The 15,538-nt window shown below is 41.7% G+C and overlaps 1 protein-coding gene across 1 annotated transcript; it reads right to left on the minus strand.

The window, feature by feature from the left end:
* Window positions 1-9: 9 nt before the first annotated feature.
* T265_03764 (hypothetical protein) lies at window positions 10-14,381 on the minus strand (the record flags this gene model as incomplete). Its single annotated transcript, XM_009168317.1, has 6 exons — window positions 10-119; window positions 953-1,213; window positions 3,299-3,707; window positions 7,651-7,834; window positions 11,392-11,953; window positions 14,273-14,381. 6 exons carry the CDS (start codon window positions 14,346-14,348, stop codon window positions 10-12), a joined length of 1,602 nt encoding a protein of 533 aa, XP_009166581.1.
* Window positions 14,382-15,538: the final 1,157 nt, after the last annotated feature.

The following is a 15,538-nucleotide window of genomic DNA, read 5'->3' on the forward strand; positions in this document are numbered from 1 at the left end:
AGTAGTGCATCACGCATATACACGAATTGCGATATCTCGAGTATCGTAGCAATGGGAACATGATGCGGCCTGACTCAGCACATTCAGTTGTCCGGAGACACCAAAAACGTTAGATTTAGCTGGGTGAAAAATGAGTCTCTCGGAAACCAATTTTATTTGCAAATGAGTCTATTTCGATAAAAACCTTCTACACCATTGCGGATACCGAGGCAGTTATCGCTGAGTGAACCGTTGTAAACGGCGATATGTGCATCCAACTAAAAATCATATCCATTACAAGGACGACGCTTTCTCAAACACTTAGCTGACAAAAAAGCAACTCATAAACTAAACGACTGCAGCACCAGGTGCAAAGTACCAGTTTTCACAAAATCCGTTACATCTGACGTCTATTCAGCCATTAGATATCCTGTGTGGCCCTTTGCCGACAGAGGAGCAGTGCACCAAGAATCTACCGCGCTTTTCACATTCAGTGCTACATAGTCCGTCGTAACTAAAACGGTTGACCCTGAAAGTGCAAGGCTTCCAAGGCTTCTGATAGATATTTTAACAAATGAATTTCGGGAAACAATCTGTGCATAAGGAAAGGATCATGACCTTCTATAGTAATCCCTTTGCAACAAATTTCTGGCGTTAACTGCTTGATATGGGTTGTACTGAAATCCAACTTTGGGGTGTAAATATTACTTAGAAAAAATTAACATGAGAAAACTTCAGTAACCACAGTCAACTGCAGAAGGGAGTAGACAAAGCTTATATGAATCGGCGATTCCGTAGGATAGAGCATCGCGTTTCGTTTTTGTCCAGTGATTTCGTTTTGCAAGAGCGCCACAGGAAAAATGAACGCAGTCGAACCTTCATGTTTGCTTAATCTTAGTTATTAAACATTCTGAAGGCTTCCACATGATTCTTCAACTGAGCTGCCGTGCAATTTCTCAAGAGGGTGAAAAACTTACCAAGTACAGGTGCAGAGCATTTCCAATCTGATCTTCCTCAAGCACACGCAGAATTGTCATACGTGACCCGTCCGGTTTACCTTGCGGACTTTCGTTTCGCACATCTGTCTGCATGCCGACAACCCATTGGTCCCATCTAACCGTATGCACCCAGGGAAAAAATTGTAGCTGAATGTATCCCGGAATCTCCGGTATGAATTTACTGGAGGCAGTTGTCACATTCGTTTGTTTGTGACCAAAGTATACCGTTGTCCCAACTTAAACATCGAAAAATAGAGAAAACGTCGACTGAACAATGCAGCTATTATTGACCGGTAATAGGAAAGTCACGTGAACTGAATGGTGTTCACCTCATCTTCAGTAAACATGAAATCCATCTTTAGTTGCAGTGTGCTATGCCTAGCCACAAGCAAGTGTGGAGAGATATTAGGAAATCAGAAGATCAAATCCTGAGGAATTCACCGGCGTAAATTTGTTATGTTGACACATAAAAGCGAACGTGTTTTTGAAAATTGTTTAAACGGACCACCACAAGTTGATTATTACTCGTGCACGATGGACGTCACAATAATGGGGTTCTCAAACTCAAGTGTTGCTGTGTGAGTCTAACCGTCAGAAAACTCTCAAATAGTAAAGGAACGAGAGGGAAAAATATTCACGAAACCCCTCCTTTGTGCTTTGAATTCAAAGGTTTACGTCGATGTTTTCCGAGGACTTGTTTTTGCGAAGGTATATTCGAAAGCGAATACACAGCTCATCATTCCTTATTTGTCTGTGTCATTTTGATGACGATATAACTTGAACGTGGGTATGATGGAACACAATTAATTGATTGATGGCATCGTGATGACTAGATGGAACACTACAGTCAGATGGGTGTGGAGGCCTTACTATCCAGGCTGCTGAAAGGTTTTGTTTTGCGAGGTATATTCGAAAGCGAATACACAGCTCATCATTCCTTATTTGTCTGTGTCATTTTGATGACGATATAACTTGAACGTGGGTATGATGGAACACAATTAATTGATTGATGGCATCGTGATGACTAGATGGAACACTACAGTCAGATGGGTGTGGAGGCCTTACTATCCAGGCTGCTGAAAGGTTCTGCTGGGACAGCGAATCTGTTGGAAGAGTTGACTAGCACATAATCGCTACGAAAGAAGATATTTCACGGAAACTCATAAGTTTGAATAAATTCAAGCATGAAAATGTCGATGTGTGTACACTTCTAATCACAAAATGTGCAACAAAAATGGCATTTTTCAACTCCAAGAATAAATTTTTGGAACTTAAATTTTGGCTACAAAAACGTCTGCGACCGGCCACAATACTTCAGTGTTTATACAATGAGGAGATGCATGAACCAAGCGCTTGTATTGTTTTTTCTGTAACTTTTTGGTGTAACTTTAGTACTTGACTATCCAGCATCGCTAGTACAGGAAGCTATGACGAGCAAATTTATACCAACTGATTTTCCAGATCATCGTGCCAGGCCATATTGATTAAAATATTCATGGGGAGCGCATAAGACTGTGTGTGTCACTTTCCCGATAAGCCTCTCTCAGAAGAAGCCAGTTGACCAGATACATCATTACCAGGTAAGCTATCAAAGGTTGATCACACAAATGGACGGGACAACGTGTTCTGAGTTAATTTGCGTGACGATGTAGATTGGAGTGAATGCTTTGTAAAACACCTTGCCAGGTATTGTTACCATCAATGTTACCGAGGAAATGAAGCCACCTCCGTTCGTACGGGGATATATTGATGAATATTCATCGCATTTATTAATGAAATAGGGAACTAAGTTTCAAACATGGGGGGAATATATAAGGAAATCCACAGTCAGACGTTCACTCGAAAGTGTGCTGCTTACAACGCCGCTTGACCTACATCACGCTCTGCCTCCTGGTCAACCAGATATCCGAATTCGCACGGTTTAAAGACTGTGGTAGAATGTTCGTAAAACATTCCACTTGTGGTAAGAAATCTCACTGCAGGCGATTGCTATTTGGGACAAACTCTATTCTCCCAACGATGAATAGAAATGCCGTAGCCATGTACTTATTGCTCCTAGAAGTTCTAAACGCTTCGAAAAATGTTGACCTGTGTATATTTTTATGCGTTCCCATATGGCTAGGAAATTGAGTAAATTGGTAAGACTTAATGGGGGCGGCGCATCGTTTATCATTAGTACGTGGATAAATACAATGTTTCAACATTACTCTTCATTCTATTTATCCTGAACCTTTTGCACTTTGGACGCCTTCAGCCGACAAACTGAAATCCTTGTTAATGAGAGAGTACTGGCGTTCTTCACTGCCTTCCTTTGTGTAAACCTCTGAATTCGAGCAACTCCACAGTTGAATCTAGCACACCTTGATCCATTACCGTTTCTTTTATGACGCAATCATAAAAGGAAGTATCTTTACCTATTTCTGAGAAAGCAAAGTACTCACTTGCTTCACAGTTTGGTCCTTGGAATGCTGTTCCTTTGCAGTCACAAGCGTTTTGCCTCCATTTCTGCACACATCGACCGTCGTTCCAACATCGTCTCGCTGCTGAGCTTTCTCCATACAATTTTTTCGTTTCGGTATCCAAGCACGTAATCTTCGAGTTGATTGAGCACCCTGGTCGTACACGGGTACGGCAGTACCCAGACCCATACTTGTTTGCAGCATGTTTGATTTCGTATTGCAAGATGTCCACAGGTTGATTCTTCCAAACTTTGATATCTCCAATACAACCCTAAACATTAATGGCAGTTTTAACATGACAGATCAGAAAACTTCCAGAAGTCCATGAAAGTGCAAAAACGAAGAAGTTCAACAAACATAACTGCATCCAGATTATGCTGTCCTCCCTCAAAACGAATCACCCTTCGAACTCCACCGAACTGTAGGGTGATGAGAGTAGACTCCGTACGATTTTGTCCGATGTCCATCCTAGCACCAGGGAACTTATGAGCTATCTTTATAGTTCTCCTTCCTTGATGTTGAGAGGAGACGTTGGTAACTCAGATAGCATGGATGGCCGCTGGTATCCGTAACCTTATGGCATCTATGCACGATATTCTTATATAAAGACCAAGAACGTCACACTTTCAACCTGGATAACGAAAACATCTTTGATATGCTGAGACAAGAAACACGGAAGGAGATTCTTGGAAGCTTGGTACACTACGACAGACTCATTTGGTCGATACGACGAACTAGATCCAATTCAACTATTCAACGCACAACCGCCAACCCATCGCTACGCACCACTAAACCGCACTGATTTCACCTCGACCAATAATGAAACGTTTGCAATCAAAGTGCCTAGCTCATCGAACAGGTTGACTACCTGAGCCACCAACACTTTCTTCCTTATGAGATCCAACTCATGCAGCGCTAGGTGTAAAGGGCCAACATCTCAACTAGAAGAGCGCCGAAAGTCCCGTTAATAAACCAAGAAACAAAAAACTTCTTGGAGTCAGGTCAAGACTGAGACCCAGAGAGATTAATTACACAGGTCACCTGGCACCACCCAGAGTAAGAGAGCGGTGGAGGCAAGCTCAAAGACCACATGCTTGTCGACAAATCAGGTCACAGGATGTCATGCCAACCAATAGGGACGCACGACCGAACAACCAACCGTGATCGCACCTATATTGACACACTCGCAACGCAAGTCATCGCACAGCCATCGACCCATCACTACTCCCTATCACACACCAAAACAACACATTGATTGATTGATTCATTGGCTGATTGATTGTTGATAATCGGTGATGGGTATTGGTGAAACGTTCGCAATCAAATTACCCAGCTCAGAAAACAAACCAGTTCTCGTTATGTTCAATTAAACAAGACGAACTTGGCAACTGCTGGGGACTGATAATCTGCGCACAAGAAATTACACTAGAGAGAATTACGGCAACCACAGTGGAAACATTGAGAACCCCAAGTTGTTCCGAAACGATGACTTTGGAGATACCGAAGTGGTACCAGTTACTGCATCTGACTCGTCTTCAGTTACCGAAGTGACCTGGAGAGAATGTCAGGTTTCAAATACCAGAAATGAATGAAACGCAGATTCTTGAGCTATGCGGCATGCTGAGTGAAAAATATCGTAGTCTTTGGGTGTGTTACGAAAAATCACCTCAAGAGATGGAAACAAGGAGAAGACCTACTGGATGACAACAGCATAACACAAAGGACGCAATAACGAGTACTAAGTCAATGAGAGTTATCCACCTTTGTGGACCAGTTTGAGTACCACTCGTTTGACCATGTACGGGGAACATTGTTTTGATCAGCCGGTCCTCTTGGTGTCAGTTTGTTTTAATAAAATGAAAAACAAGACGGACTTATATAATTAAAGAATTAGCACCGCTGTAGGTGAGAAGACTACATCAGTGTCCAACACTACTGTTGAACAATCGCGGTTTAATTGTAAGCCTCACTTTTGAAGGAAATAATGAAAACGGATGACTAAGGAACTTCTTGCTAGCCTATCACAATTACGTCGAGGCCTACACCTCCGAAAGAAGCAAGTGTTGGACCCTCGTAAGAAAGAACCGCAAAGCCTGCTCTTCGTGGGCACGATATGAGGTCGCAAAGTTGTCACTCTACGTGAAAAGCTTGTCGTTCTTAGTGCTTGTTTGAGACTGTTATCTGCGGATGCAAAGTTAAAACTGAAAACAGCAAGAAATACAATATGTCAGAAAGTCCACAAGCTGTTGGGGAAGATTTTTTCGCGCGGCATGAACATTTTTTCATATGGTCGTTGGCTTGATCACTGAGTTGGGTATTCTGACTGCAAGCCTTTCATCACCAATCGACGGGACATCATCAATGCGTTATTAGGGAGCGTAGTGGTACTTAGCGTCGGGTTGGTGAAGAACCTTACGAGAACCTTACGATCACAGTTGACAGTCATCCATGCAAGGCACTATCGGACTAGAAGACTGGACTTTGGTTTCAGCTGGTATGATATTCGAGATATCGTGGTACATTTATGGGCAAAATACATCACTCAGAAGGTTGTTAAAGTCTCTTCGACAGACGATTTCGCACTTCTTGAGTTAGCCTGGTGTACCACATTCAGATGTACAAAAGACATTATAAACAAGAGATTCAACTAGGTTCTAGTGTGTCTCCCGCCAAAATCAAACTGACATGCAATTGAGTGTATTTTTCCCTCGGTAAGAAGTTCACTCGAATCATCTCCAGAATTGTCCAATATTCCAAACTAAGATGCAGTCATACGAAGATCCCAAGATTCGGTTTACATCTCATTCGATAGTGTAGAAGATCACTACCTCAAATCTGATAAGTATTGCCAGAAATTTACAATTGTACATTGACCTAAATTTGACGCATGGCAGTCTGAAACATTTGTTCTTCAGAAAGAATTCGATCGTACGCGGGTAAAACAAAAAAAAACAAATACTGTGGACGCGACTCGAACCCGTGAACTTCACCCAGTTAACCAGCTGAGGGTAACTCTTATTGATGGTCTACAAATTTCTGTTTGCCTACTTACGTTCAAGCCAATGGATTTTTGTGACATCAATGTCTGAATTACTGTGGACGTCATACGAAACGCTCTCAAGCACTACCAACCCACATAGGCTACTCAGATGCTTAGACAACAGTATGGAATCTGAGTGCGCAACGTTGAGTAGTATCTGCGGTAAATCAGCCTGTACGCCAGAGCTAGAGGTCACCGGTTGAACTCCTGTGCAGAGATGCTTACAGACGCTATACAGAATTGTTCACACGGAAAAGGTGTTGAGCTTCTGCACATGTATCCTTGGAATACCGTGAGTACATGTCATAGTTAACTAGGAAGAACAGTTGGACAACTTAGAGTGTCATATATCGTGGATTTCATAATGATGCCGTCCATATGAAACTTGGAGTAAGGTAAGCAATATTAGTTTCCTTAATGGCACTAAGAAAAACTCAACCAGCTTTAACCAGTTTATCATGATAACGCTGAAAAAAGACTGATTTCCGAAAATAGACCAGCGGTCGATAACTCTAAGCGTTGAACGTATTATGGAAAGCAACCCACCTTTCTGTTGTGAACTTCCAATGCCACAAATCTCAAATTCAGACGTTTAAAACCTGCGTGAGGCGCTTCCTAGTTTTTCGGTATGGAATGATTTCTTTTGCAGGAAGGAATCCCAATTGAATAAAAAAGTTACGATTATTTCGAGTGTCTCAATTATTCAGCTATCACATATCAGAAAATCGTATTTCCGTCGCCAGTGATACAATTGCAAGTTGCTCTAATAACCTTGCTCCACACGTTTTCAGGCCTAATTGGTTAATCGGGTAAAATCTAGTTAAGAATAGCCTTTTACATTGTGCATAGGTATGACTGAAGACATCAACACAGATGCAAGAGCAGGTTGACCAGTCTGTGTAAATGGTTTGCGGTACTCTTGGTTGGATTCACAAAATATCTAAACCTTTGTCTAGGAGGCCTTTTTCTCATTGAGAACAAGCCAACACAAAAGCTCTTTTTTGCGTAAAATGCGTTACTTGAAAAAATTGTCCAGTTTCAGGATTTTACTCGCAAGGGTTTGTGTGGCTGGAACAAAAGGTAAAAACGACTTGTCCGTTGTCTGACGTTACATTCACAAGAGTCATCGACATTGTCTAAACATTGCATGCGGTCACATGTGATCTCTACATACCTTAAATCCTTCACCGCTCTCCATATCAGTCTGTCGGACTTCCCTCGGCACGCTTCCAAAAATCAGTTGGGTTGCACGCGTATCCAATCGAAAATTGACTGGCAATTCCAGTTTTTTCCAGCTTGTGACTGACGGGCTCCCATTTGCTGAATGAACAATGCGAACTTCCACAAATTTATCCAGCCTGAAAGGAGACAGTTCCAATGATATGATACGAAACAATGGGGTTGAAGATTCATTTATTTCTATTGATTTCGTAACTTGTTTATGACGAACTCTTTAAAACACACAAAACTATTTGTTGCGCCACACACCACACCACCATGATACGCAAAATCGTCATATGTAGTGATTGGAGCTGGAGTATCATCAGATGTCGAAGCAATGTCTCGGAGTCTCAGGCCACAGAGCTCATTTGGACGTTCTTCGATGTCTAAAATATATCTTCACTGTCATTATTGGAGATCCTTACTTAATGCTGTCAACGAACAAACCCTACTTCTGAACTATAGGTGGTTTAAAAATGTGGAAGATTAATATGGCCTCTGGAACACTTTCGAGACCCCTTGACTAGGTGATTAGTGTGGATTTTATTGCTACCCCTAGTATGTATGAGAGGCCGTGATATTTGCGATAGAATAACAGTACAAAGGAGAAGAGCTTCCAGAAACATTTGGCCTTAGAGTTGGAGTCGATTGGGGTTTCCTCAGCTCGCGATTATGGTTCTGTTCAGAAACGGAATCTTCGTTTCAACTCATACACTGAAGCACCTCCAGTGTGCTTTGTCTGTGTGAAGCCTCATCACCAAGGAACAGTTATAATATAGAGATGCATATAACGGACGATAAGAGCTCTTCCATGGTCAACCAACCGGATGAGTGAAATACACAAGCGACATGAGGCGGAATGATCGAACATCCCCAAATACAAAACTTGATGACAGTATGTGGTAAGATCAGCTAAATCTTCGTCTGAAGACCAACCAGGCAAGCACTAATTACGAACAAATCACCAAGACCAGACATTTTTTATGGCATAAACATCCGTGGTAAAAAATTTGATCTGTTAAGCCCTAGTGAGGAGGCATCTGATTCTTGAGGTTGCAACTGGGTTAAACAGTGGTGGCTGTAATACCAAGCCAGAGCAAAATACATCGCCGCGAGGTGAATGTAGAAAAGGCACTCTATTTAAACCGCCCGTTGGTTATGTGGTAAAACTAGACTGCGGAGCAGGCAACAGTGCTATTCTTCCGTAACCTGCCATTCTAATCTAACAATAAATTTATCGATGTGCAGGAGAGCACTACCATCATCCACAAACAGTCATATAGTAAACCACGATGGTGATGGCTCCACATCCTTAGGCTTATTCGTTCACTTTTGGAGTGATCATCGTGTGCCTCAGAGGAAGAGTAATTTCACAAAGTGAAGGAAACTTCTCAATCTATAGAAAAAAGTTTAGAACCGATTGTTCAACAAGTCCTTCTGAAATGAGTGAAACTTCCTTCTGAGAAGTCGTCACTCGAGGAGCTGTTCAATACGTGACCACGTGATGTGGTTCCCGTGATTGAAGGATGAATGGTGTATAGCCTGTCTAAGTGAGGGCAAATCACACTTGTGCACTTACTCGCAACCGATCGATTGAGTGTTCAACCAGTGACCGGAAAATCACAGCTTAAAAACTTTCCCACCTCCATCGACCACCCTTTATTTGAGAACATTTATTTTGACTCCCATTAACATGGAATATTCTGGTCGCCAGGAGCTTCTAATCCTGGAAGATTAACTCTGAGGGTAACTGGAATGAAGTGACTCTGGTTCATTCAGTGAAGTCAAATATTTTTATTTGATTTAAGCTTACCAGTTGGTATGAGAGTGTTGATTCGGTGCAGTCTGTACTGCACGTCACCATATGTGATCAGCGGTGCACAAAACTGAAGCTAGTATATCACTAATATGCTTGACCCATTCGGAGCACAATCGTCTTACAAGTGTATCGGTCCCGTCCACCATATTCCAATTGTTTCTCTAAGTCTTTCACTCTTATTCGCAGATTGTGAAAGTCAGTATTGGTGTCCTTTTTCCCACATTACTCATTTTAACATTCTTGTTCCAAGAGACACGATACTTGTGTTTTTAAAAACAAACAACCTATTACGCATTTGACAGCCTAAGGTTTGCCTTGAGAAACTTTTCATCCTTGCTTTCACTTTGCAAGAAATCTTGGTCAGATAAATGACGTTGCATTACTGTTTATTGTCATTCTAGATCCACCAACGTTAGGCAAGTCTTCGCCGACGTATCACCCACCGATTTACTGAGACACAAGTCACTTTAATTGTGGAAAGTACACGTTTGAACATTTACACAAGCCAATGGCAGTCTTCTACACATAAGGACATGAGAGTATGAATCGCTGAATATCGTTGTGGTTGATAGCCTTACAGAAATTAGAAAAAGGAAGAAGGCCTTCGCTGCGGAGTTACTTATCAGGAAATGCCAACTGACCGGCTACAGACCATTGGACAGGGAAGCAAAACTCTTCTTTGCATCTTATTTACAAAAACTGGACATCGATCTTCTCCTGAACGCGTCTTCTTGAACTGTCCTGGATATTCATTGACTCCAATCATTCATCGCTCAAATACAAGCAAATGTTACAAAGCAACTCCACAAATTCCGCAACAGGTCTCCCCTTTTCAAAAGACGCAAAAACACATACTACTCGTGTGCTTCCCCATTAGTATTATCATCGTTAGAGTAGTAGCCTCAAGGACGTTTGTTCCAGATGGGCTCGTAATCCAAATTTATATGAGATACTTGTATGAAAGCAAAGGTGCAGGACAAAACTTAATGGAACTGAAATGATTTTGTCGCACGAGATGGTTTGTGGCAGCAAACACGACAAGGGTACAGTCAGTAATATGTTTGGTTCAAGTCCGCACCTAAGCCCGAAGGTCTCGATATTTTTTGACAAATATATACAAACTTGAATGACTAAAAAGAATTAGCGGGGGAGATGATATATCAACAACAATCTCTGAGAATTACTCATACGTTTGAAGTTCTATAAGACTTGGCGAAATTGTCGTTTATGAACTGCAATTTGCACGGTGTTTTCTAGAAATCATCATGTACTTTTGGGTTATTATAGCTTCTCCAGGTGCCTTTGGAACAATCAAATGACAGGACTCAGATTAGCCAATGTCGCATAATTACTCGAATATGTAATGATGTGTTGTATAACTGACGTGATTGGTTACGTTAACAGCCGCTGTGTAAAGCCTCAGTAAGTTATACAAGTTAGTGCATGTCTAAGTGACCCCTCTCCTTACATGGCGGAAGTTGGATATGAGACGAATCTCCCTAAGTAACAGTCTAATATGATCGCAAGTTGTACGACTACATTTATTGATACTTTTAAAGTGTGGGGAGCAAAAGTCAAAGGTTCTCATATAATAAACCCGGTGGGCAATTTTCACTACTTATAATACGATACGAAAACCCGCAGTGCCCACAGTCTCACTGTGGGACCAATGTATCAGAATCTCATACGTCCAGCTCTGCTAAGCAAACGTCCAGACCTGTTAAATAGAAATGGGCTTCAAAGTTTGGCGTCCAGTTTTTTCTGCGGATGTCATTTAGTGGAGTCTCACGTGGATAGTGTCTTCCTCTTGACTAAACCAACTTAACTCGCTCACAACCTCACAAAAACAACAGGCATCGATCATGCGTCACTCACCTGACAAGAGTGAGCTGAATCCAATTGCCGATCAGCCCAATCCCATTCAAAATATTTACTTCATGTCTATATTTTTCCGCGAGCACCACAGCACGTAGACTTCCCCCGGTCATTTCCAGGATGAGGGCCGTGGTGTTCTTGAAATCCGTGTGATAGAGCACAATTCCATCAAACGAATATGGCCGAAATTTAAAGCTGATTGGATATATGACTTCAGAGCTCTGAACAGAAATCTTCGCGAAACATTCAGGATCCAGGAACTGGGTGGCAAATGTCACTCCTTGGACTGGGTCAGTCGAAGGCGTTGATTCATGTTCTTCAATGTCCGAAGTCGCTTCGACAATCCAACGGAACCCGTCAACAGTTGAAGACAGCCCGACTGTTGAAGTTGAAAGTTTTATCCCGTTGAATGTGATGCCATTAAAATGAAAGTGCCGTATTTGTCCCACATAATCAAGTACACTTTCGGTTAATTGATTGACTCCCAGAGGGTGTTTCGACTGATAACATCTACCAATCACGATTCCACCCACCGAAAAGTCCATTCTAGGCAGTAAGATACCTGCATTTGAGAAAATTAAAAAAACACCCAGAAGAAATCCACGACTGATGAATCAGTCCAAACTGAGATACGAGTTGATAACCTATGATACATTTAATAAGGCTATCCAAAGCAGCATTTTGGTGTTTGATTACTCCGTTCATTATTATACCTGTTTGGAGAGTCTACAGTAATATTCTTTAACGTTTTGCGTGATTGCATTAATGTCGATTTGTTTTATGTCTAAAGTAAGCTGAACTGAATCCCAGTCAGATTTATAATTTATGATGTTCCCCAGATGAATATGCTGGTATTTGAAAGTGTTTCCCTTTCATGCTGGCCAGATTCTCAAAAGAGTATTCGGACAACTGTGCGCAGTTTCGTATTCAGGCGGAAGAACAAGAAGGCTGAAAGAAAATCGATAACTACGCCCTCGTCATGAACTGCAAGGAAGATGGAACAGGAATGAAGGGCCAAAGGATATTCTACAGCCATACAACTAGTGTTTTTGGCAAGCAGTTGATCAGTTTCCGTTTAAAATACTTGGACCGGCAGTTACACTACCAACCACAACGACAAATCAAGTAGGGCTTTCGGATCCGAATTCGCAAAGTACAATCACGAGGACTCTGTCAAGACCCTCTCAGCCGCTTTCCAACTGGAGTTTTGGCTTGTCCTTCGAATTCGCCAAGCGTTAAAAAGTGAACTGTTATTGAAGCGGGCTAGTGAAGATAAAAATTTTTAAAAATGTGTTTGCTATCTGTTGTAGGGAAGCTTTTTTTGTTTTAGATTTCAAAGCACTTGTAGAATGGAAATCCCTGGGGAAACACGGTGAGTGTTACTCCATGCCTCGATCTTATTCAGTGATCCACGATCTTGCACAATCACTACACTGAGACTGAACTAGATTTGCAAACCTCCTCAGTTGAGCTCAGTTTAGCACCTTATTTTAAGCTCCATTCCTCTGAGAAGTGTATAAATAATATATAATAAAAGACGAGCATCATTTGACATCCAAATGGCCTGTTTTAAAAGAAGATTAAACCTTCATGTCGCACACCATACACATGTACATTCTGCGAATTTTTAATTCTAGAATAATAAAATAAAATGATACAGAATGCAGTATGGCCCCCTAGACAAGTCTGTACAAGAGGTACAATAAGGCGTATATTCAGTTAATAAAGCATTCATTTTCGTCCGTAAAAAAGATCGGAAAAATACTACCGTAAAGCGATTACCTTACAAGGGCTAGAGAAGGCTCAGTGAACGCGAATTTACTGAAGGTCTCTGGTTCAAAACCAATCTCTGCATCCTGATGTCCCCTGTCCGGCCTTGGGCAACTTGGCAGTATACCCGCCCTCAAGCTTCCTTTGGGTAGCATGGCAGCTGGGCACCGGAAGGGTGCTGTGCTACAGCGACTTTTTATTGCCCCAAAAGATATGTTGAAATAATATAAGCCCTCCAAATGAGAGTAGGTTTTTGGGCACAGCTCCATTGCAAACCTTTGCAGCTTCTGAGATATCATCTTTCACACAGGATTTTCAGAAGGCGTCTCACTCACAACGGAAAAGGGAATCGCTCTGATCCCCTGTTAGCAGAGCAACTCCCGGCTTTGTTGGATAGAAACAGATTGCCAGCTGTGGAAAATCTGCTGCCGAGTACAGCAAATTTCTAATTTTGAAGCACACCACAGGAAATAATGAATTTGGTCTGTCCTTATGTGTTTATTTCAACTCTATTCCAAAAGGAATCCTTCTAAAGAAGAGACCATTTTCGGTGGTTTTCATGAGACTGTTTCACCAGACTAAGTACCCTGAAAAAACTCTTGCATTGGCATTTTAAACGTGCCCTTCCACTCAAGTATGTCTCCTTTTAATCCGGTAAAATCACCTGTATTGACTGATTAAGACTGGTTTTCTCCAAGGGGTTTTAAGTAGTATTAGAGATGCGGTCTCCTCCAGTAAACCAACCCACCAACGTGTGAAGACCAAATCATTTATACGTCTGCCACAAACATTCTCAGGTAAACAGATGTCCAAGCGCTCAGTCAGACAGCATCGAATGACACGAATGCCGCTGACACAAATTAGCCGCCAGACAGACAAGTGCAATCGATGGGATCGCAGAGATTCCATCTTGGAGTCCTGAATCCTCACTGTGAACAAGATCCTCTCCAAGATGCCAGCCATACTTTCTGACGGTGGCTTGGTCAACTGACCAACTAGCTAATCGAAAATGTCATAAGGTATTGTTCTATTACTTGCGACTGCATACACGTTCACGAGTTACAGTCTGAAAAAAACAGTGTGTAATAAAACTGAATCATTTGAAACCCACTTTGACTTGTTTCTGTTCCATCTAACCAGATACGCAGGATTTGTCCGCGACGTTCAAGCTGAACTGTATGCCACATGTTGTCCGACACAATTCCAGGAAGACTAAATGCCTGAGTTAAGTGAAAATCATGTGTAAAAAGCGTGAACACAAACTGGTTGATTATTAACGGTAAAATAGCACTAGTCAATACGTGACAACCTGGTATGGTTACCATTACTATGTCCGGTCTAGGTGAGGGCTAACCCCACAGAGGATCAGCCACTCTTGCCTTGCACAGTGCTTCTAGGCTTTTCACCGTAGAATGGCTCCACTTGCAGGATGAAATCTCTATTAAACATATCAAATGTTTCGCTGAATGGTTCTCGGCTGAGGTGGATGGAATACACAGACAGATGAACAGCTTGATGAGATCGTCCCCTTTGATTGTGACTTTTGTAAGTTTATTGATACGTGTTCACTTTCATACGGCTTATTGGCTTGTGCAAACGCATGTTAGATGGGATTTCAAACAGAGCAGCGACTTATCTTGGTATATCGATTTCCTCTTCCCTTTCTGGATCACGTAAGTTGACTATTCTGCCAAATGTAAGTCAAGAATAGTTATTTTGTTGCTACGTGTTTGGTTATCGAATGACTCCCAAGTTTGTTGCATAATTTGGTAAAATTTATTTATAGCCAACAGTTCTCATCGATTTTCTCGCCTGTGGCTCAATCCGAAATTTCCAAACGCCAGTTCATATCCTTCAAGTCAGCCTTTTACTTAATTAAGCCTAAATTTTGTTTTGTGTACACAGAGTATTTTTAAATTTCATACTAAAAGTGTACAAGGCGTTGATATTTCGGGCAATGAAATATCAAATATTGTGAGCTCTCTAATTCTAAATCACTTTTGCTCCCCGAAATCATGCTAATCGTAAACAAGTTCATCCATATGAACCATATAATCACCCAAAATCACTCGGTTCATTGTGTAATCCCACTAGTTCTATCCTTCTACTTGCACGTTTCTGTGACTCTTGGGGCTTATAGTCTTTCGGTTGATTTCTCCGTTTCCGCGAGAGTAAAAGTCATTGTTGGGCTTTGGACGTGATCGAGGAAAACACGGTCAGAATGTTGTAGCATCGTCGACTGAACGCATGGACACTATACACTTCGAGTGCATCTTGGAGACTGTTGTCTTCTGGACCCGCAAGAGAGCTTTGTCGGCGATTCACACCCTTGTCGTAGCGTCTCTGCGTTCTCTGTCTCTCCTTCAGTCTCCGTATA

This window comes from Opisthorchis viverrini (genome assembly GCF_000715545.1).
Source record: "Opisthorchis viverrini unplaced genomic scaffold opera_v5_60, whole genome shotgun sequence".
NCBI classification, from domain to species: Eukaryota; Metazoa; Platyhelminthes; class Trematoda; order Opisthorchiida; family Opisthorchiidae; genus Opisthorchis; species Opisthorchis viverrini.